General features: G+C 35.9%; 1 protein-coding gene across 5 annotated transcripts in view; it reads right to left on the bottom strand.

Moving 5' to 3' along the window:
- Window positions 1-3,793: 3,793 nt before the first annotated feature.
- Window positions 3,794-22,898, bottom strand: part of NBEA (neurobeachin) — a 454,173-nt gene continuing 435,068 nt past the window's right edge. For all 5 annotated transcript variants that reach the window (XM_059493594.1, XM_059493591.1, XM_059493592.1 and 2 more), the window contains 6 exons: window positions 20,606-20,761; window positions 19,520-19,690; window positions 10,410-10,511; window positions 6,942-7,138; window positions 6,072-6,223; window positions 3,794-5,583 (listed from right to left, as the gene is read on the bottom strand). In XM_059493594.1, the coding sequence (XP_059349577.1) occupies window positions 5,493-5,583; window positions 6,072-6,223; window positions 6,942-7,138; window positions 10,410-10,511; window positions 19,520-19,690; window positions 20,606-20,761 (869 nt within the window). In that variant the 3' untranslated portion in view covers window positions 3,794-5,492. The remainder of the gene's footprint in view (window positions 5,584-6,071; window positions 6,224-6,941; window positions 7,139-10,409; window positions 10,512-19,519; window positions 19,691-20,605; window positions 20,762-22,898) is intronic.

Below are 22,898 nucleotides of genomic sequence, written 5' to 3'. Positions count from 1 at the left end.
CTATTGGCTTGACATGTATGGGATTAATAACCAGATAAAACTGAAGGAGCAGAGAGGGTGTCAGTGGTAATGTGATTTAACTCAGGACCCTCTCGCCTCACCCCCTGTGCACGGGGGCCATTGGTGCCACACCTAGGCAGGGAGCAGCTGGTGCCCCTCACACATCAGCAGCAGAATTGTGTGATGGCTTCAGACAGCCCAGCCCAGACAGGATTACAGCTCTGTGGCTTCCAGCCTCTCCTGGGCAGCACAGGTGCAGCCATGCACCTCGCCTGGCCTGAGGCACTGCTGCTCCTGGGATGGGCAATGTGCTTCCACCAAAACTTGGGGTGTGGAGGCCAAGACACCAGGGGGAATTCTCCTCATTTTGATCTAGTAACTGAGCATGTTTGGGATGCAAACATGAAACCTGGAAACTGACCATGTTTGGGATGCAAACTTGTCCTTGTAACATATTTGTCATTGTAGTCAGGAATTCCAGCCCATCTGATATAAAAAACATTTTCATTAATCAGTCAAGCTAACTTGTATCCATTGACCAATTATCCACACCAGGGAAAGATGTAAGTGCTTTAACTTCAGGATGAACTGAGCGCATTCTGCCCACTGGTTGATGGCATTTTGGTCCTCTGAAATAAGCTGAGCACTCTTTGTAGAAAGTCCTCTATCTTGGGATGTTACACAAAGCAAATAAATTACCTGAGGAATTTTAGAGGTGGAACTATATTATTCTAGAAGTTCCCAGTGAAAATACTGTATGTGTCACCTATCCCTCCGTGCAAAATATAAATTAAATAATAGGGACTATTTAACTTCTGTGTGCTTGAGGTTAAATTTTCAGCTAATGTAAAATGTCTCAAGGCAGTAAGGCAGTATTCTGTAATTTTCCTCTGAGAGTTTAAAGGGTATGCATGGAATATCTTTTGAGTTATTGATTTTTGCCTTTAAAAAAAAAGATTAAAACTACAAAATCCTGGCCAATATATTAAAAGGGAAAATTAATCAAATTATGACAGTCTTCATTGCGACATTATCCTATAGAAAATAGTGGTTCACAAGTAATTTATGGATAAGTTAAAATAATGAGATTATTTACTATCGCAATAATTTGTGAAAGATAGAATTGATAGTTTTGATGAGTTTTCAAAAGTGTAAAATGAATAGCAATGATTTCATGAAAGACATCCAACTAATATTGAGTACTCTTTTGATGAAGAGTTAAGAGTCATTTCCATCTCAGTATCTCGAAAAGTAGTTGTTTCCAGTGTCCAAAATGTGGTTGTTCACCAGACTATAAACCAAGTCAGCTGTTTGACAGATTTTCATCTATGTAAATCCTTATGTAAACTAATTATATGGCCACAGCTTATAAACTTTATAAGAAAACAAACACCAAACTTGTTTTTCTTATCAGCTTCAGATACTGAAACTTAACCGTAGATGTTGCAAAATTAATCAGTAGCCTAGGGAGTCTATAAACTGTACTGCATTGCAAAGGCATATAAATGTCCAGTACTATTTTGCTGCTTTAAATACCAGCTTTTGTCCATGCATTTTTAGAGTTTGGAAGTAAAACACACACACCCCCACACACCCAACACACTCACACACCCCGAAGCCTAAATAAAACCAGTTTGCAGTAAAGTCCTTGAAAATTGCAAGCATAAATTCCAGCTTTAAGGATCCAAATGAAATATTCATATGTACTAAACATCTTGTATCAGGAGGTGGTTTTCTTGATGTTGTCATAAGTCAGCCCTTCGCTCCTTGTGTCTGCTTCAAATACTTTTATCCCTGGGAGCACGAGGCTTGCTTCATCCTGCTTGCTTGTCAGCAGGGCTGATGCACTGCATTATAAAAAGCATTCTCCACAACTCCTGCTCACAGGCAGCACTTTTAGCTCTACACACACAACCTGAAAGGTTCTCTATCAACAAAATCATTATTTATCCAAAGCTTTCCTAGTAAATTGAGCCTAACTAGTCTTTCCTTGGGGTAAATAAGCAGAAGCCTCTCTTTTATTATTGCTTATGTAGAGAGAGCAGAATTCTCCTCAACAGTGGTAGGATCTGGATGAAGAGCACACCTCGCAGCTCTTGCATAACTTCTCCTGGATTGCAATGACTTGTAGTCCAGTGCTTAACCGAGGATCAACTGGCAGAAAGGCAGCCAATAACTGTGCCTTATCTACACTGTAGGCATATTTTAGTTGCACAGTTGTATCCTTAAAGCTGCACCTCCCTTAGCTGAGAGACTCATTGCATTTAACTGGTTTGGCCAAAGCTGCTTCATGTTCCACAAGCAGCTCTCAGAGACTCCCTGGGATCAGTAGCTCACATTTCTAGAGAGAAAAAAGGCAAGATTTACTGTGTGACAGAAATGGGCAGATGAAGCATTGGAAAAGACTTGTGACATTTACTGGAGATCTGTGTATATTGTCTGTTTACTATATACAGAGGCCCTGAAATAGATGGGTGTATGCTGATGTAATTAGCACAAATCAACAAATAAAACAAAGGAATTGAAATATCTTGGAACAATTATTATTATTATTATTAGCAGTAGTAACATTAAACTAGTATTATTATTGTCTTTTTTATGAGTCTGACTTGTTTGGGTACCCCTACCTATGAATGCAATACAGTGAGAGTAAATTTTTATTCTTCTAACCCATAGCAAATTTCTCGTGTAAAGTTTTGCATGGGCACAAAAGCTTCCAATTTGTCACTAGATTGTATTTAACACCATGCTGAGAGACTTAATGAAAACAACAGTATTAATTAAAAAATAGCAATATCCATTTTTTGTTTAATTGCAATGGTGCATTTTAAAACAATTTGTTGAATAAAATACAAAATTAGGGTTGACACTTGTATAATGATGGAATAGAGGTTGTGACATATCAATAAACTGTCTCACAGGACACTATTAACATACCAATCCTCTCCTCTCCCATATCTCCTACAGCTTCAAAACAATCAAGTGAGGTCATTATACTTTCAAAAGCTGAGTGATATAAAGAGATATCTGCTAAAATATCTGTTATATTAGAATACTGTATTCTAATAAGGTTCTCAAATATTGGCTTTTGTTCATTTTGATGATTATTTGAAGAACAATACTTCTAAATTTAAAGGAAATTACTAGGGCAACAAATTGAAATGTTGGTTGTTATTCTGCTATTGAGAATTAGAAAACTTCTGGGAGTTTTTACTTCTGGGAGGAAAATATTTCATATACCATTGCTACCTTAAATTAGACATCCGACATATAGATATAAATGTCCCCACTTACTTGCTGTAATCTTTGTAGGGTACTCAGCAGTTCCAAAAAAAACTTATCCCCCCTGTTTTGTTATGCTGAGCAAGCAGTTAGATCTCTAACTTTCAATGCTCAAAATAAGATTAAATTTATTCCATGTTATCAGTTACTGAGAGATATCCAAAATTTCTCTCATCAGATCTTTGCTCTCTGTGAGATCTGTTACATACAATTATTTCCTGCTCACAAGGATCCTTAGTATCCCTTAAAGGCTTAGATTTTTTGTTCTTCTTTTTTACTTCTGCTGACCAAAGTAACTTTAGTGGCTTCTCTCATGACAATCAAGAGACTTGCAGAGGTCACTCTGTAACCTGTGAGGTTTTTTTCCCGAGACCCCAGGAAAAACAACCACCCAGAATTGCATACCTTTGGCATATAATTAGCACCTAAGTAAGAATTTCTGAAAAATAATTGTTCATAACGATAATGGGAATGCTTTCAAAAAAGTTGCATTGGAATGAAAAACAATCACTGAATTCTTTGCATATTTTATTTTTCTTTTTGATTTCCAACTCACACACATCTGGCATATTTTACATCTTTGCAATAAAACATGGTTACAATAGCTTAAGGAATTTATATATCCAAAATATTTCACCATGATCTCAAGATGAAATGAACTTGTCTTCCAGATGTTCAATAGTCTCCCAATTCTAAGCTACAAACTCAAGATATTGCTTACAGACAGGTGATGAATAACTTAATCATTACGTTGATCCCCATGATTTCCGGACCTTATAAATACAAACAACAATGAAGAAGGAAATTCAGGGCTAAACTTACTAATACAAGGTGGATAACAAATAAGTAATCACATCAATAAATAATGATATGTTCCTGGTGCAAAGTGCCAATACAAAGAATCCATTATCTTTTTAAATAAATGACTGCAAGTGAGTGTAAATTCTGAGAAAATTACATTCCTGTTACATGCCTCATAGCCCTACCGACACAATATGTACATCTATGACAATACAGTCACCAAATATACAAAGAAGAAACATGAATTAAAGTGTATATACCCCTGGGTGTGTAATTTGATCAGTACAATGTGCAGAAAATTATTCTGATAGTTATCATTACAGTATTGTAAAAGATGAAGTGCCTTAGTCTGAGTGGCTTCAGGTAAGATTTTCAGAAGAACTGAAAAGAACAAACTCAGTCACCTCTGAAATGAAGCTAAGGCTTTCAAATCAACCAAGCTCCTCAGATTAAGAATAAGGGGGAAAAAAATCAGTGGGGGCTCTCTTGCCCATGATTTATATGCCAAATGTTAATAATCCAGAAGTATAGCACTTTGTCTGTATTGGGAATAATTAAGCATTACAAAGCATTAAATTGAACTTCCCTCTTTGCTCCCTTTCTGTCTAGTCTTTAAATTTAAAAGGGAGGAAATTAATTTCTATTGTATAAAGTATAAATATGGCAAATGATGGCTTTTTATCCAAATGCTTTGTGAGCAGAACTCCACTTAAGAGGGGTAAACTTTAGATTCAAAAAGTGAAAAATGTGTTGGTGAAAATGTCAGAATTACTGTTTGCTCCCAAATTCAACCCTTTAACACAAGCTGTACCCTTAGGCAGATCTCCAGTCTGATTTGTGTGAATGCACCTGTTCCTTCAAGACATCAGGTTTAAAGTACATGCAAGTTGTAACTCCACAATAAAATTAAGAAACAGTTTTGTTCTTTATACAAGGTTTTACTTTTACAAAAGTATCCCTTTAAAGTTAAGATGTGCATCTGATGTACAAAGTATCAAACATATTTTTTTTAATCTCAGCTTGAAAAGAGGCTGGAGATGGGATGCATGTAAGGTTCAAAGCCTAAACTTGAAATAACTGGACACAAGGTTCCCCAGAATTTTCAAAAGTCTCTTGTGGCGCATCCTACTACCTTTTCTCAATAAACAAAGATATATGAAATAATTACCAAAACATTTCCTAATTCATATAATTTACATGATACAAGCTTGCTTTTCAGCAGCTGGTGTTCAGTTGTGAAAAAACACACAAAGTAAAATGGTTGCTGACTACAATGTACAGCTATTGCTGGGTGTAATGGAATGTACAACGGAGGTCAATGCAGACGTGGTTTTCCACCAGAGACTACACCTTTCTTTGCAGCACTTGTGCTCTCAGCTTTACCTGGGCTTTCAGTTCTTCACTGCACTTCAGTATCTGTTCTGATGTTCATAATGCCACCGGTTAAAATCTATATTAAAAGCTACGATGCTGCCAGAAGCCATGCCAGTAATCAGAGTTCTGAAAAAGATATCAAAGATGCTGATGTTAATTCTCTTTTGCCTCATCAAGCTATGGTTCTTCATAGACAGAAAAAAGCTAAAAGAACAAGGCATTTTTTGCAACACTGTCTGAAGTTCTTAAGCTTGGCTGAAAATCAGAAATGTGCAATTTTGCAATTGTTTTAAGGCATTTAATAGGCACTACTGCACTCTGATCCAATCTGACTATTCATTTGTTTTTAAGTTAATGCAGTCTTAGTCATATTTTTCTAGCTGTCTGGCTTACTATTCTCAATGAAATAAGACCTCACCTTTATGTTAAGTGCTTGCATGATGAGATTCAAATATCAGAGTAAGTGTTGAATCAGTTAAATGAACAGGAAAACAACTGAATAATTGTTTCTTACACATCCTGTTAATGACTCCATACCATATACTCAAAGTTCATGGAGACGTATTCTTTCTGTAATTTTAGTATTTACATACAAATATGAATGACAAATTCACCTCTGATCATGAGACAGATCCATAGCTCTTATACCAGCATCACAGCCAGGGTAAATATAGAGCTGCTTGAAGTCACAGGCCTGCCACACTTCCACTACACCATTGTCTCCTCCTGTCACCAGGTTCTGCCCATCACTGCTCAGGAGGATGGCCTTCAGAAGAAAACAAAAAATCCCAAGCACACAGTCAGCTCTTATAGAAATCTATCAATATTTTAAACACTGAATTGACTTAAAAGCCTTCCTTATGTTCTGCCCACTTTAAATTTGAAGCAAAATGCTTCCTCTCCTCTTTCTTCCAAGTCCAAAAATAAGCCAACATATTTGTATCATCAAATTTTAAAAACAATTGTGTGGCATTAAACATGATAGATAACAAAAAAGCTCCTTCACCAAATCTGCCAATACTTGAGTTCAGCACATTTCTACATACCAGAATTTGTTCTACAATACTCAGTGCTATCACTACAATCTAAACAGAGCAGTGATCTGCATTCCTAATGCTGTTCAAGTGCTTGTGACAGAGCAGAGCCCTGAAGGCATGAATTCATGTCTTGGCTAATAAATGAAGAATGAGGACTTTTCTGAGCATTTTGTTTCCAAGACATATTTCCCACGGAAATTTAATTCCAAATGAAAATTCTGGGAATATTGTGGGCCCATAAACTCTTTGTTCTTTTTTATTCTAGAAAAGCTTAAGTGCATTTTGATACTTGGACATGGTGATGAAAGGATATGTGTTTGAATGGCTTAACCAGCAGGCAGCAATTTTATATATATGATTTCCTCTAAACCATACAGCAAATAAATTCAATTTATTTTAATAAAGAAAGGCAACACACAACAAATGTTTGTTTGCGTTCAGATTTACCCTGGTTGAATCATTGATCTCCATCTGAGCTAAGAGTTTGCCATTAATGCTGAAATTGCTGAATCGTCCTCGTTCATAGTAGATGATGCAGTGACCTTCACTAGACACTGAAATTAAGCGAGGGTACAGGCAGTTTTCTGTTCCTTCCAGGGCTCTCAGCAAGTCTCCAGTAATTGTGTGTACTAGGCAAGGACCTTCTGTATATGAAAACATAATATATCATAAATTTGCTGTTTATACAAACTATATGGTCTGTGCAGAAAAATGATGCATAATACACTTTTATATCACATTAGTGCTGCACAGATATAAGAAGCTGCAATGTTAACTTAAAGAATTTAACACATAGAACAGAAAAGGAAATGCAAGAGCTAGCATGTTAAGAAAATAAATACAATATGCCCAGAAGTATATTATTTACATAGAGTGGTAGGATTTTTCCTTGATCTGTCTTCTAAAAAACTGTTTCCTCTTCCCAAGCATTCAGAAGCTTCACTCTTAGTGATTTTCTCCAAGAACTCTCTTTAGCCTGCCCATTCACATTAAACAGATGTGGCCCTATCAGTGACTTGTGGGAGCTACTCCCATAGGGCATGTAATCATATTACTGCATATTTCTCCTATAGACAATGGCAGTTCCTGTAGATCCTCTCTCCCAATAAACATTTGTTATGCATGGATTTCAGTCCTGATTTGTTTCAGCAATGGGAGTCATGTGAAAGCCAACAGAGTCACAATGATACTTGGACTATAAGAGATTTTAGATCATACTGTAAATCCATTTGCTCCAGAGAAATTTTAATATGAGATTTTGATGTCTTTTTATTACACTCATGAAAGAAACAAACAGTTATGAAATCTACAATGCACATTTTAAGATGCAAAACTAAGCTTATTTACATTTAAAGAACAATGAGAAAAGTTTGTTTTGAAAGTGAGATGTGTATTCCTCCTAAGAAAAAGGGTCACTTCTCTGATAAATGTAACGAGTCACAGGAAATTCTAAATGTTTTCTTTTATGAATCACAGGATAATCCTGGACTGCACAGTAATCTCTTCCTTATACAACTGGTTCATGACCCTGAAAGTAAATTCATATTGGCAGACTCAGTCATCTCATGTTAAGTCCTTCTAACTTCTTTGAAATTCACACAGCAGCTGGGTTTGCCCAGGTAGAATGAATCAGCACATGTATCTGTGAACCCTCTGATGCTGGCTTTTATCTGTGTTTGCATAACGTCTTATGCAGAGGAATACCAAGTTTGGCTGCATCCATGGGATTTCACTGCAATGGAAATAATTTATTTCTCAAATAGTTGAGTTTCAGCTTTGGAAATACTGAAGTGCCAGAATATTACAAAAAGTGATGCCTTCACCTTTAGAAAAATTACCTTGTTAAATTTTACAAAAGAAAATATCTTCATAGCTGAATGGTCATGGCCACAAAAAGGCACATCTGATTTAGGATGCCACTGTAAGGACATACAGATTGTTTTTTGGGTTTGTTGGGTAAGAAGGTGGAAGCATCAACCTGATTCACAAGATTTTCCAGAGAGGAGTCCTAAATGTGCTGTTTTCCTGCTTCAGTAGGTTCTCAAGTGCTACATGGGTCATCACAGTGCCACAGCCAGTCCCACAGGAGCAGCTGCCCACCAGGAAGCACAGGCTGAGCTCAGACTGGATGGCAGGAAAATGCAATAGTGCCATGAGATGCAATCTAAGAAGCTGAAAAGGGACTGAAACTAACAGATCAGAAGAAAAAGCTTTTAAAAAGGCATATCTTGGAAAACTGAAATTAAAAAATTATTTTATCTCTGCGCTTGTATACGTTCTAAAGTTTCAAAAGGAAGAACAAGGGAAGACTACTTTAAGAGACAGACTGGGCCTCCATTTCTCTTGATCAATTATAAACATATTCTGAATATGATTTTGAAATCTTTAGTTCTCTGTAAAAATGTAAAAGTTACCAAAGCAGCAAATAGGTAATGGATCAGTAGATAACTGAGTACAGATTCGATCTCTATTAAGAAGAGGCATTTTGCAAAAAGATAGTTGGAAAGGGTGAACTATTATGGCAGCCAGAGTGTATGAAGCTGCCTTAAAGGGTAAGAAATAGCAGTGCATCAAGAAAAGAGATTTAGCTCCAGCATCACTGTACGTTCTTTTCACAAATGTCTTGACTTTGCCTATGACTGTTATGTAGTGTGCCATTACAAGAGTTAATGATCCATTAGGGTTTCCTGTTAAAAATGGCTTTACTCAAAAGTTTCACACTCAGCTTTAAAAATAAATGTTGAGCTCCAAGACAGTATAAAAAAGCAATAATCCAGGAGCTCAGCTGTGAGCAAAACCTGGCAGAGCAAGTATCACATTCTTCTTACCCTCAGAAGCAGCAAACTCAAAAATGAGTACAAAGATATCCATGGGGATGACTAAAAGAGGCATCACTATAGAAAGAGATAACAAGTCACTGGATGTGGATGTAAGAGTAGAGTGGAAATGAGATAGGAAGACAAATGATGAAAAAAGAAAAAATGAGGGTGATACAAAGAAAGAAAATAAGAATGGAAATGAGTTGATGAAACACAAAAGAAACTAAGAGAAAAGGGGGAGAGGAGGGAGAGCCAAATAGGACAGGAAAAGAGAAGAAGATATGCAGTTTGACAAGTTAAGAAGCTGAATGATAGAGGGCAGTGGGGGAAGAAAAGTGGACATGGAATTAAGGAGAAGTAGGAGAAAATGGCAGAAGCAGTGAAATGGAATAAATTAAGGAGAATCAGTAAGGAAGGATGAAGCAAACATTCATTGAGGCTGGTGCTTTATTTGCACTGATTACCAGTCATACAGGATATTGCTGCAAGAAAAGTATTTCAAACACTTATGTTAGCAATTGTTGGGTGCTCTGGATTCCATAGACAGATAACAAGGAGAACCTGCAACTGCTCATTAGTTAGAAAACATCACAAAAATCCCTACTGGACAGAATGCTGCACCCAGTTCCAAAGCAAACTGATCCTGCTTCCCTGGAGAGTGAGGCCAGTCCCACAAATTATCTCTCAAATAAGATCAAGGTGGAGAATTTGAGCTGGCCCTCCCTGAAATACATGTCTCTATCAACAGGTTGTCATTAGAATTATTGTATAATTTTTACAAAATACACTTTTGTACACACACAAAGTACACCAGATGTCATTAGAATTATTGTATACATTTTTATAAAATACACTTCCAGATCTGGGCAGAATAGCTGCATAAACTGATGGTTGGAAGGAACGATCAATTTAATTTGTGTCTAAACTTGTGAGTGCAGATAGTAAATAACAATATTGAGAGAAAAGTGCTACAGATTCTCCCAAAATTACAACAGGTATTAGGAATAATTAAAGTGTATGTGTATTGAGGGAAGTCTGAGAAATACCGCTAAGAGTCTAAAAATGTTAAGACTTAAATCATAAAAGTGTTTCTGACCTTTAGCACCACTGATGACAAGTCCCAGCTCTGCACAGACTGACACACAGACAACTTCATGGTCATGACCAGTTAAAACAGCGCGAGGAGCTGGATAATCACCTGTTACAAAAAAAATAGAAAGTGAGAAAAAAAAGAAAAAGAAAACAAGGGAATGCCAAATCAGACATGTTTTATCAACAAAACAACTTTGCTGTAATTTTCTTGAAATCATTAAGCATGAGAAAGTGCATTGTGATTAAATATCTCTTACTTAGGATACTGAGCAAAATATATTCAGATATCATAGAGCTTCAAAACTGCAACTTACCAATGCATTAACAAATTAATTATAAGAACACAAAGTGTGCTGCTATTGAAAGCAGCTGTAATGTAAAGGCCTGCTACTGAACATATATGTCTCCAGACTTAAGCTATGAACCTAAAGAACGCAGGATGCTCCTCTAATAATCATCCTAATTTGTTTCATGAAACTGGGGGTAGGAAAAGGAGAGAAGACCAACACTGTACCAAAAACAAACTACTGCTGCATAGGTAATATTGATTCAGACACACATGGAATGGTTACAAATTAAAATATGCCTAAAGATGGTAATTGTTACACATAATTATATATTTATTTATTTATAGATATTATAAATATATATTCAGGACTAAAATATATTTTATTTTGGTTTCAAACAAGTGGGCATTTATAGAGTATTTACATGACAAACAGCAACATTTCTATTTTTTCTAATAAGAACAGATGCTGACAACCTAATTGGTTAGTATTTGATATTGCTCTGTCAGGCTAGGAAAGTAAATTGGCAAAAAAGAATTAGCAACTTGCTAGATAACACAGAGTTCACATCATTATATTTGCATTGTATGCAAATGAAATACAGGAAATTGGGATATTCAAAAGAACCAGAGCTCTGCAAGTGTAGTGCACATACTAAAAGAAATTACCTAGGGAAGTACAGATAAATTACTGTAACATTAATTCTGTATAAAGTAACAAAATGGTTAATCCACACTTTTCTCACAAGAATTGGAAGCAAAAATCTCATTAATACCAGTAATCTTTAATACCAGTGTTGGACTGGAAGTCTTATCTGGTTTTGCTGGGATGAGTGGTACAGTTGGTAAAGATAACTATATTAAGACAGGCTCCATTCACTTTTTTCACCATAGTTTTCATAGTAGTAAAATGTTTTGATTTAAAACAGTTTTATATGCAACTGACTATGGGCAGCATGGATGGCACAGAAGGTGGGTCAATAAGAAATCTTAATTTTTTTTCCCGTAGAGAGGTATGTACTATGAGCTACGTATAAGGATTTTGGAAACCAGGGTTTGGAAAATCAATTTGGAAATCAGCTTTCAGCTAGGAAAAAATTCAGTTTTGGACCCAATAGTACAGAGTGTGCCAATCTAACAGGTTATTCCAATGTACAGACACATTAAAAAATTCTTAATCTCTACTGCAAACAGCTACCTCAATAAGTCCTAGTTTCCCAAAATTTAATCTATATTGCAAGAAAATAATCTTTTTAGTCTGGAAACTGAAGATGTGAACTGAAAACTGAGATTTACTGCTAGGGAAGGATGAATGTCAGAAATAACAGAAAGATTATTTGTGTAACTCATCAAAGACATTTTGATTTTTATAATTTCCCCATCAACATTGCTTTGAGCACTCCATCTCCTTTCAAGGGCTTCTTTTCTCCAAGTGCATAATGTAAAAAAAAACCAAAAAAAAGGTGGGCAATTAATTAAGTTCAAAATTCTCCACTTTTTTTTTCTTCTGTATGTCCTCCTGGAAAAAAGAGGATTATGCTCAATTGCCATCTTGGCTCAAGCTATGATTATAGAGGTATCATCAGACTGCATAAAATTGGATGACTGAAATTATTAAATGGCTAAAATTTTTGAAGGAAAAGAAATAATGCAATTTTCAAAAGGATATTTTCCTCAGTGTTTCCTAGGAAAGTTCTATAATATCAAGTAACTGTAAAAATCCAGAATACACCAAAAAAGCATATTTCATTGACTTCTTGATTTATAAAGGAAAATGCTTATAAGAAACAACTTCCTTGAAACATATATCTATGAGTCTTATTTTGTCCTGTTTTTCAGTAAATACAAATTAATAATGGAATAATAATATTAGGAGTAACTGTCCAGCAGTAATTGAAAATGGGATTTTTTTTCCCTTCAGGCTCAAAGAAAGAATTATTCACTGATACTTTCTACAGAAAAAGCTGTGGCATTAACCCCAGTCATATTACTTTTATTGCAAAGGAAAGAAGCTGTGAACTCCAGGAATCATTCAAAATCTAGCAAAATATTCTGTCACTGTCACATCACCACTGATACATGCAGCCAGAGGTCAAAGGCTGCTGCTCTAAGGGAATTGCAGGTGAAAATAACCTACCTAAGAACTGAGATACCATCACTGTAAACTCCCTGTGATTTCCCCAAAGGTGCACCTTTGAACTGAATTACTAGAGGGCAGAAGGAAAAAAAAAAAAAGGGCTGTATTTCCAAACAAGTAAGTTTTTCTAGAAAGTCTAAAATAGTATTTTAGACACACATATTTCCTTCTTGCTGAAAATGCTTAATATTACTGTAAGGTTCTTTGGGAACAGATGGTGCTCCTGCACAACAAAGAAAAAAGGAAGAGGGAAAGAAAGACAAGACTGTTACTATTTCTCTCATATTGTTTTTTTCCAGGAATTGTTACAAATTTCTATGGGGACACATCTAGGAGGCTTCTGTATAAAGAAACATGAGAGCACATGGCAAATTTTAGCTTCCATTTCATCTCCCACTTTGACAAAAGCAAGTACAAGGCTATACATGAATTACTAGCTGAAACAGAATTTACTTTGCTATTTGCTTTACTGCCAGGACTTTTCAGGAGTTGTCATCAGAAAACAAAATTTTAGAAAATACAATGGCTTTCACGGAAGTAAAAATGTATGAGCCTTCTCAAAATTTTCTGTCAGAAAAAAACATCTTAGAATTTAATTAAAAGATAATGCTACAACCAATAAATATGAATATGTCAAAACAGAAAACAATCAATAACAATGCCACAACATGAGGGAGCAATGAGTGTAAAAGAAAGACTGCTGACAGGAAAATATTAGTATATTCAAAATATTCCCAGCTCTGGGAAGCAGAGCTGGTTTATTTGCTGAGGAGTATTGTATATAGCTACAAACAGTTCACCCAGGTAAGAGGGCTTGCAGGTACCTTGCACTAATCCAGAAGGTAAAATACAGTGGAGCACAGGAGATTATGGATTTGTAGCATCTCTTATCTCTTTCACTAAATTGCTTTGGGATCTTGGGCAAGTTGCAGAACCACCCTGCACTGTATAATTCCCATGGAGCATGCTGTGTAGCACGGACACTGACATGTGTTGATAAAATACTAGAGATAACTGCATTATCTCAGTTAATTATTGGCTCTTTCCCCTTCACATAGCAGCCTTAGAAGAGAGATGCCTTTGGCAACCAGAGCAGAGATGGTACCAGTAAAAATCATAAACCAATTTTCAAAGAGCTTCTGCTCTGGCAGTGCTAAGACACTCAAAATTTTGTTATCTCAAAAATTAATACTAAACTCTATAAACTTACAAGTACCATAATAACTCCTTAAACAGACAAAGCAGATAGCTCATGTGTCCATGTGCCAGTGCAGGGCCTTCAGCCAGCCACCCAGTCCTCTTGGTGCAGAGCCCACTGCTGACTATTTTTAAACTGCTGCCATTTCAAGGCTAAGCTAGCGCATATTAAAATGTGATAGTGAAAGGGATATGATAAAATAATAAAAGGGATACGATAAAATACTAAAAGGGATACAAAACAACAAGTGAAAGTTCTGAGCTCAGAATAACTACTTTTTCAAGACACAAACCTGCAGAACTCTTAATGTTTGCAACTTCAAATTGTTTCAAAATTATGTTATGTAAAAGGAACACATAAAGATATACATGACAGACACAGAAAAATGTATATTGACTTGACAAAGATATTTTATGGTAAAGTTTGCCCTCCCTTTCAGATATATACTGAACACACTCACTGGGATGGGATGAATTCTTAACACCTGTGCTGATTATGTTATAAGGCTAAACAAACCCATCTTATGGCTGATAGAGCATTTTTCAATGGTCAGCACGGTTGCTGTTAGAAAAAGTGGGGTTAACTCCCACACCTCTTGTGACCATCCTCTTGGAAGCTACAATAGGTAATGAGAAATGTCAAGTCCCAAGATCAATGAAATTTCAGGCTCTAGGGAAAAAACAGGAATAGCATTGATCCTTTTAAAGAACACCAGTCAGAGGGTGAATGTAATATATTGCATGGAGAGGCTCAAGAGGATAAGCGGCCAGGTCCAACATACTTACCTGACAAAAAAATTCAATCAGCCTTTAGCACAAGCTGCCTACCCTTCCTTTCTTTCATGCCGGAGTCTGATTCCAATTAAAGTGTGCAAATTAATTTTTATCACTTCCAAATTACTTTCTGAATTTGTGTCTGTTTCAGATGAAAGCATCTGTCCCTCACTTTTCTGCAATTCTATCATCCACTTTGGTATAGCTGTTCAAAGACTCTGAGATAGTTCTCATTTTCAAAGTCACTTGTTTGAAAGAGACATTCAATAAAGTAATCATAAAATATAAAAATAAAACAGCTATAATGATACATGTTGAACTCTAGGGCATATCATATACTTTCTTTGCTCCTTTTTTGTGATGACTAATACAGTTGCCATGTGAGAAGAAATTTGTATACAAATTAGCACTCAGCTAAAACAAATCCCTGTATATCATAAGAGAAGAAAAATCAAAACACAAATTGTCAAACTCCATCACAATAATTTTTCTATTCCATCTCTGCAAAGAGAACTGCAAAGATTTACATTTCCCATATCACTTCAAACAAATAAAGTAAGCAAACAATGTCCTTTGCATGTGCCATGTCTTACTAAGAGAAAACAGATACCTTTCACTGCTCTTGCAACTGCAGCAGATTTATACAATCTGCTCATCAACTTAATAAGGTACAGATTCAGCTTAGCTATTTCAGATGGGCAATTTTGGCTCAGAAAGTAGATATCTGACCCTGGCAGGAGGACTAAGCTTCATTCAGATCAGTGTTTTTCCAGTAGGTGGTATTTAAGTAAGCTGGAATAAAGAAAGAAAGGGAAGTTCAAATGTACATAAACTCTGCATTCAGCTGCCCTTCAGCCTACAGAAAATCATGCCACATCTCTTACTTTCCAGGAGCATTCCCAAACATCAGCCTCTAGCCTAGTCTTAACAGGACCTCCAACGTCACCACTGTTGGAGTTTAGCAATGGCATGGCCATGAGGCCAATGTTGAACTAGAGGAAGTACAGATTTACAGGAAATACAGAGGGACAAGATTTGCCCTACGTGCTGCTGTTGAAGGTATGTAGCACATCGCTCCTGATCTCTTGATTGAGATTTCTATATCCAATCATCATGACATGTAATATGCATTAATTTGAGCATAGAAAAGAATTTTGCTTTCTACCAGACCTAGAGGTTCTCAGGGCCCCATCCTATGACAGCTTATAGCTGAAAGTCAGCACATGCCTGTGAACATGGGAATGAGGGCTTTAATTCCCCCAGTCTCCACAGGTCAAGGATGTAGTCTCCTACTTCCTGAACAAGCACTCTAACCCTGGAGATTTCCTTCAAGCGTTTTCAGAAAGCAACTGTACGGAAAGCATTGCATTTAAAACGTGGTAAAACTTCACTCTTCTCAGAGAGATTGTGAGAGGTGGCAAGAAATTGTGCCAGGTACAAATTAAACCAGAAACTAATTTTTGACACTTACTGTAGAATAAAAAAGATAACTTGATAAGTGTATTGATTGGAAAAATTATTTTACAATTATAAAATGAAGTTTACCATGCTCTCATAGGCAAGTTTTCAACTACTGAGCAAGATCAATCACTTGCATCTTTTCTCAATTCTCCTCTTTAAACCAGAGCTGGTTCTGTATTTCCCACAGACCCAATTGAAGTGACCCACTGATCATACATTATTCAGCAGAAGGTACTACAGAAGTCTGACAGGTTAGGTTGTTGACATACTTGTTGTTTAGTAAAGATTACATCTACCTCATGTATTCTGTAATAGGAATTTTAGGAGAATCTGTAAGAAATTTGATCTGACAATCTTTACCCTGAGAGTATTTCACAATAAATTGTGATTTCTATGTTTTTGAATGAAATGGTATCTATATTTTGCTGTACAAATGTCAAACCACACTAACTGTTTAGGACTCTAGATTTTTCTCCCCTTTAAGATTTTCTGAAACAACGAAACATCCATTGGTGACTGGATGTATTGAAGCTAAAATTGATAATTAATTAGATAATTATAAAGTCAAACATCTAACCCTGGTAATTGCTATACCTGACATTTTTCTTTGAGTTCTTCACCTTTTTGTATCCTCTGGTATAAATCACCTTATCTGTATCTCCAGATGACAGCTTTTAAAAAGACCAATATATCTTTTTTCCCTCTGAAAATATCATCTACATCTTTCTGGAAATTAATTCTAAAGATATTAATTAATTGGATTTGATCTACATTAATAATATAATTTTCATTTTTCCTACATGGAAAAATGTAGGAAACCTTCTAACAGCTTTACTATATACTACTAATCTACTATAGAAGAGTAGATTAGGAAGTATTTCTTTATTACTTTGGTGGCTTTTACTATGGAAAACTTCAAACACATTTTCATAAGGATTGTTGAGAATGCTGCACTCTTGGAAATTAGTTTAAAGGGAACCAGTCATATGACAGTCATCATGTCTGCTCATGGTAGCAAGCAGAAACTAGTAGTCATTATTTCAGCAGAAACATTTAGTAATTTTAAAAGTTTTTAAAGGCCATTTTTTTAAAGGCCCTTTGTTTTTGTGATCTATCCCCATTAATGTATGCTCATGAAAAGTCAAAGTACCTGTTAATAATGATATGTTTCCAACACATGTAGTTCTGGTGACAGTACAGTACTAGCATATAATTAGCATATCCATGGTAGCATCAATGCAATGAATAGAGATAGAAATAATAGAAATGCCATCACTCTTCCTCAGCATGAGTCTTCAACATGTCTTCAACATGAGTATTAAAAAATCTTATCAATGTATTTCAAAGCTACCACAGTGGTCTTGGGTACTTAATTTCCCTGAGTTCTGTTACCTGTGCCTGTAAGATTTCATTTGACTGGACGTGGCTATCTGCAGCACAGTCTCCTATTAATCTGATCATAAGGCCATTTCTTCAGCAAAACAGGGCCTTATCCACTCAGAGGCAGAGACAGAGAGCAAGTCATACAAGTTATTTTTGTTTTCATTTATTTCTGTCAGCCAGGTCATATCCTTCCTTTCATAAAATTAAAGACCTTCAAAGCAGACAATTCCAAAGTTATACAGCTAAGATATTAAATCTGAGATTTAAAAAGTACCAGTTTTGAGAATTCAGATATGTAAGTGATGACAGACTAATACCAGAACTAAAATAATTCTAACTGGAAAAGAATTGAAGCAGTTTGTATCAGCCAGAAAGGAGATGTTAATTGCAAGGCTGTCCAAGCCCTTTACAATAAGGGGAGGTAAGGGGAAAGTCTTACATTTTTTTCTTTAATGAGAGTAGAAAGCTCTTCTTGTTTTCCTCTTATCATATAAATTACTAATACTTTATATGAATCACACAGGCATTCAAAGAAGAAAAATGGCATCTACTTAAAGAAACTGCTATGACATGAAAATCCTTGTCAGACTGAATTTATCCATATTGGAGAATTACATACTAAGAAAGTCATGGAATATAGACAAAAATTACAGAAATTTGTTATTGGAACACAATTTCTTCTTTCCCCATGATTTCCTCTGTTATAAAAGCAACTCAAATCTCATGAGAAAGCAAGGCTTTTATGTCTCCCTTTTACCCTGCTTACAGACAAAAGAAAAAAAATCAAAATTAAATAAAAAGTTTCTTGCTGCAAAATTAACAAAATATTTACTTTGAACCACATACCCTTTTACCCTGCTTACAGACAAAAGAAAAAAAAAATCAAAATTAAATAAAAAGTTTCTTGCTGCAAAATTAACAAAATATTTACTTTGAACCACATAAAACCCTTTTCTACCAGCCATTCAGTTGAAGAAATACTTTCACTTAGATGTCTGTAACTGATAGTGCTGCCTACAGTCAGTATTTGAATCAGAGATCAGAACAGATAGTGACAGATTCTTACATGTTTATCCAAAGAGAAAACCCTTCTGTTTAAAATTATCATTAGAAATCAGAAGCTTCTTTAAGTGAAGTTGATTTAGTGTTGTATAAAACAGTTCTAGGGTATGGATAAAAGCTGATCTTTAGCTGCAGCCATATCTCTGGCTTGGGTGATGGGATCTTTAAATTAGTGGTGCAATTTGTGTCCTTTGGCATAAATTAATATTATTATTGTGTTCCACTGACTCTGAAAAGCACTGATAATTAGTGCCATGCAAATGAAATGTAAACTTTTCCTGACATTTTATCTTCTTCTATTTTTATTCAGTCAGATTGCTCCCCCAAACTATAGAAAGACCTTTCTCAAGAGAGTCTCATTTAATTCCATGGCATGTGAGACATTCCTTTTTTGAAAAGGCAAGCAGCTGATATAGCATGCTGTAGCACAAAAGGAGTAAGTCAAAATGCCAAAAAATATTTCCAGGGAAAGGGAAGTCAAAATATAGTGATATATGTCCTGTCACTTAAAGGCCACAACCATCTTGTTCTGGTTTGTGATGACATGATGCTATAAGTGATAAAGGCAATTACAAACTTAGGAACTATACTCCCATCCTATTATCTCTTAACATGTAGAGAGTGTTTAAACATTTTTTTGGCAAGCAATCAATGCATTGTGTAGCATGTGGTGCTCTTCTTATACGAACTTTCAACCTATAAGCAAAGTTACTGATATATTTGGTAATAGTTTCTGAAGCTGAATGAAGGAATGTTAAAACAAAGAGGAGTGACAGAAGACCTCTGGGAGAGGTGTTATTTAAAGGACACTTACTGCTGTTTGGATTGTCACCTATGATATGATGCCGGCCGCTCCAGTACCAAAGCAGCAATGTAGCGTCGCGAGACCCAGACACGATGTAGCAATCGCCCCCGATGTAGGACTCCGACCTGGCCAGGCAAGTCACGACATCCCAGTGGCCAAACACAATCTGAGTTAATTTTCCTGGTGGGAATGCAAATTCATGCAAATTCAGTTTTCTAAGGTACTAGCAGAATTTAGAAATCATTAACTATATAATTATTATTCAGTTCAAATGCAACTTTTGTTTCGTGTCCCATAATTAAAGTTCACTAAATGCTACAAGAAGATTAAAAAAATCACAAAGATTAAACTTTTTTTTCCACCTTTTTTTTCAGTCTTGTTGAAGGCTGTCCTCTGTGGCAATCCATAGTCTAACCCTTATCTCTAAAAATCAAGGCAGTGCTGTAGTCACTGAATATTAAGTGGAGTTATGGCTCCATCAGTATTTAAGCAATGGCACTAGAACACTATTTATGAATTTCATGAGTGATATGCATAAGACTGTACATGAACTTTTCCATAATTGTGCTACATTATCACGTTAAAAAAATGTGTATTTGTTCTATGTTAATGTCAAACTAAGGTTTACTATGCTTATCACCTCCTCCTTTCTATTATTACAATTAGTTTTTAGCAATATACTTAGTGACATTAGGCAAAGTAATCAGACAAAGGAACAGAATATTGGTTCCTGCAGCAGGATATTCAACCTAATTCTTTACTACATGAAATAAGTAGAGCTAGAATAATAGATCCATAAAAATATTGTAACAAAAATTTGGTTGATTCTTTTGACATGATAAATTTCCTGAAGATAAATATGGTTTTCCAAAGTTGCTATTAATAAAACTGTATTCCATTTCCTTTTACATCCCCTGTCTTCCATTTAAAAAAATCTTAAAGTTATCATGCTGAAACAGTAATGAAGGGTTTTACAAGCTGCCCTTTACCATTTATTGACATGTAAGCACAAGTATTAGATATGGTACTATTAAGACAATAGTCTTTGTCCACTTTGTGACCTAGGAAGAACCAGAGAGCTGTATTTGAGGTCACCTGTTTCTGTGGAATAAACTCGAAAGCTCTTGTCCCAGAAACCGCAGATAAGAATGTAGCGATTATCTGCCGTGACCACGAAGCAATGCGCGTTGATCTGGATGCTCTGATCCACAAGGTCTGTGATCTGACGTTTGTTCACACCAGAGTTATTGGCTGTAACGAAATGCAAAACACATTTTACATGTAAGCCATTCCAACACCTTCCTGTCATCCATTTACAGGAGAAAATGAATACATTTAACTTTCAATGAACTGTGAATTTGTTGTTGAGTAAGCATTTTGAATATGAACATTTAGAGCTGTCTATATGGGTGTCAGAAATACAGAATTATTGTGAGATTGCTAGTTCCCCTTTGAATTAGAGATAAGATTTTACAGGAGATGACAATTTCTTATAAGTTGCCTGATGCACTGCATAATATGTGGTAATAATTTTAGCGCTCTGCTGAAGTAGTCTCTCAAAACAATCTGAACCAGGGGAAAGTGGCAATATGAAATCAATACTAACAATACTGCAGAGAGCCAGTTCTTACTGGTTGCTATCTCTTTCACAAACAACCGCTTGTACTGTGTGGCCTTGACAACCCCACACCTTCAGATGATTAACCAGATTAAAGACATAAAGATTCAACAAATGAATGAGGGGAGACTTTATTGTGGTCTTCATCATACTCACAAGGGGAAGTGGAGGAGCAGGTACTGATCTCTACTCTTGTGATCAGGGACAGAACTCAAGGAAAAGATGAGAAGCTCAGTAATGAGATGTTTGCATTGCATATCTGGAAAATGTTTTTTACCCAGAGGGTGGCTGGGCCCTGGAACTGGCTCCTCAGGGAAGTGGTCACAGAACCAGCCTGAGAGAGTTCAAGAAAAGTTTGGACAATGCTCTTCAAGAAAAGTTTGGACAATGGTGTGACTCTTGTGTGAGGTCCTGCACAAAGCCAGGCATTGGACTTGATGCTCCTGATGGGTCCCTTCCAACTCAGCATATTTTATGATTCCATGACTCTATTCAAACCTAATGTGATTTTCCAGTGCAGGCAAAGTAAGTGTTATCATCTGGTCCTCTAGCAGGGACCTAGGCCAAGGACAGTACTTTAAAAAGAGGTAATGACACTTAGAAACTCCCCCAGACTGAGGGAAAAGGAATAGTTCATGCAGAATGCCACCCGACTGCCAAATGGAGCTGGTTAGAAGGATACTAATGACTGGGAACCCACAGCTAATGTGCTCTGTCCTCCCTGTGACACAGCAGACAAGATATGGCAACACCATAAACGTGTTCCATCTCAGTATTAACTTTCTGAAAGCTGAGTATATAATCTATGTTAATTTTATCTACTCAATTCAGTCTCACTGGAGAAGAAGACATTTTTTTACTTGACAAGTCTTTTCACACTGTAGTAGTTGTCTAAGTGCTAGACAACTCCAGAGGAGAGTTTGTCTTTCTACAATAGTTATGGGGAGAATTTTGACAACTAATTTCAGTTACCCAAAGTTAGGGAGGTAACAATCACACTGAGAAATATGTTTCTCCTAACATAAGAACACAACCTAATCTGACAATAATCTGATTTTTCCCTATTTTTTGCTATTCTACTTAAAGTGCTCACAATGGTATGAATAAGAGATTCAGCCAAAAAACCCTTGGATTCAGCCAAAAAAATCCCCACTCCATTCTATTTTAAAATTGCTCATGAAAGTTAATATCATGTTTGCATACATTCTAAGAACACATATTTAAATTACCAGACCCTCTATGTCCATTAGCTGAAAGATAATGAATAGCAAATTACTCAAATTTCCAGAACAGATGGGCACAATAGTTGTGCCTTAGCTTGTGAGAGAAAAACTAAAGAGAAAACCACTGTCATTATATGAGATCAAATGAAGCTCACAGAATAAGTAAGTAAGCTAACTTTCCTGAGGTAATTCTATGTAAATCTTTTGAACATGAATATTTACACAGAAAAAAATAAAACTTTATGTCTGACTATGTTTAAAAATGTAATTTTTTTCTCAACAATGCTACAAACTTGTCCTTAAGAACCTTTCCTATCCTCAATTTCTGTTTCAAATTTCGGAACTCTCTCCTCGCTACAAATCAAATAAGTTACATAATGAAAATTTATGATCATTAGGAAGTCCTGCAATCTAACAATTTTAGCAGATTCTATTTCTCAAATAATTCACTTTTTTAAAAAAAAATCTGGATTTTAAAAAATACTATCAATTTAAAAGCCAGTCTTCTCATTATTAAATTAGTATTGACTAAATCCAAATCATAAAG

The sequence above is a fragment of the Ammospiza nelsoni genome, chromosome 2, assembly GCF_027579445.1.
Source record: "Ammospiza nelsoni isolate bAmmNel1 chromosome 2, bAmmNel1.pri, whole genome shotgun sequence".
NCBI lineage: Eukaryota > Metazoa > Chordata > Aves > Passeriformes > Passerellidae > Ammospiza > Ammospiza nelsoni.
Note: the sequence above shows the minus strand (reverse complement) of the source record. Positions and strands in the feature narration are given on the sequence as shown.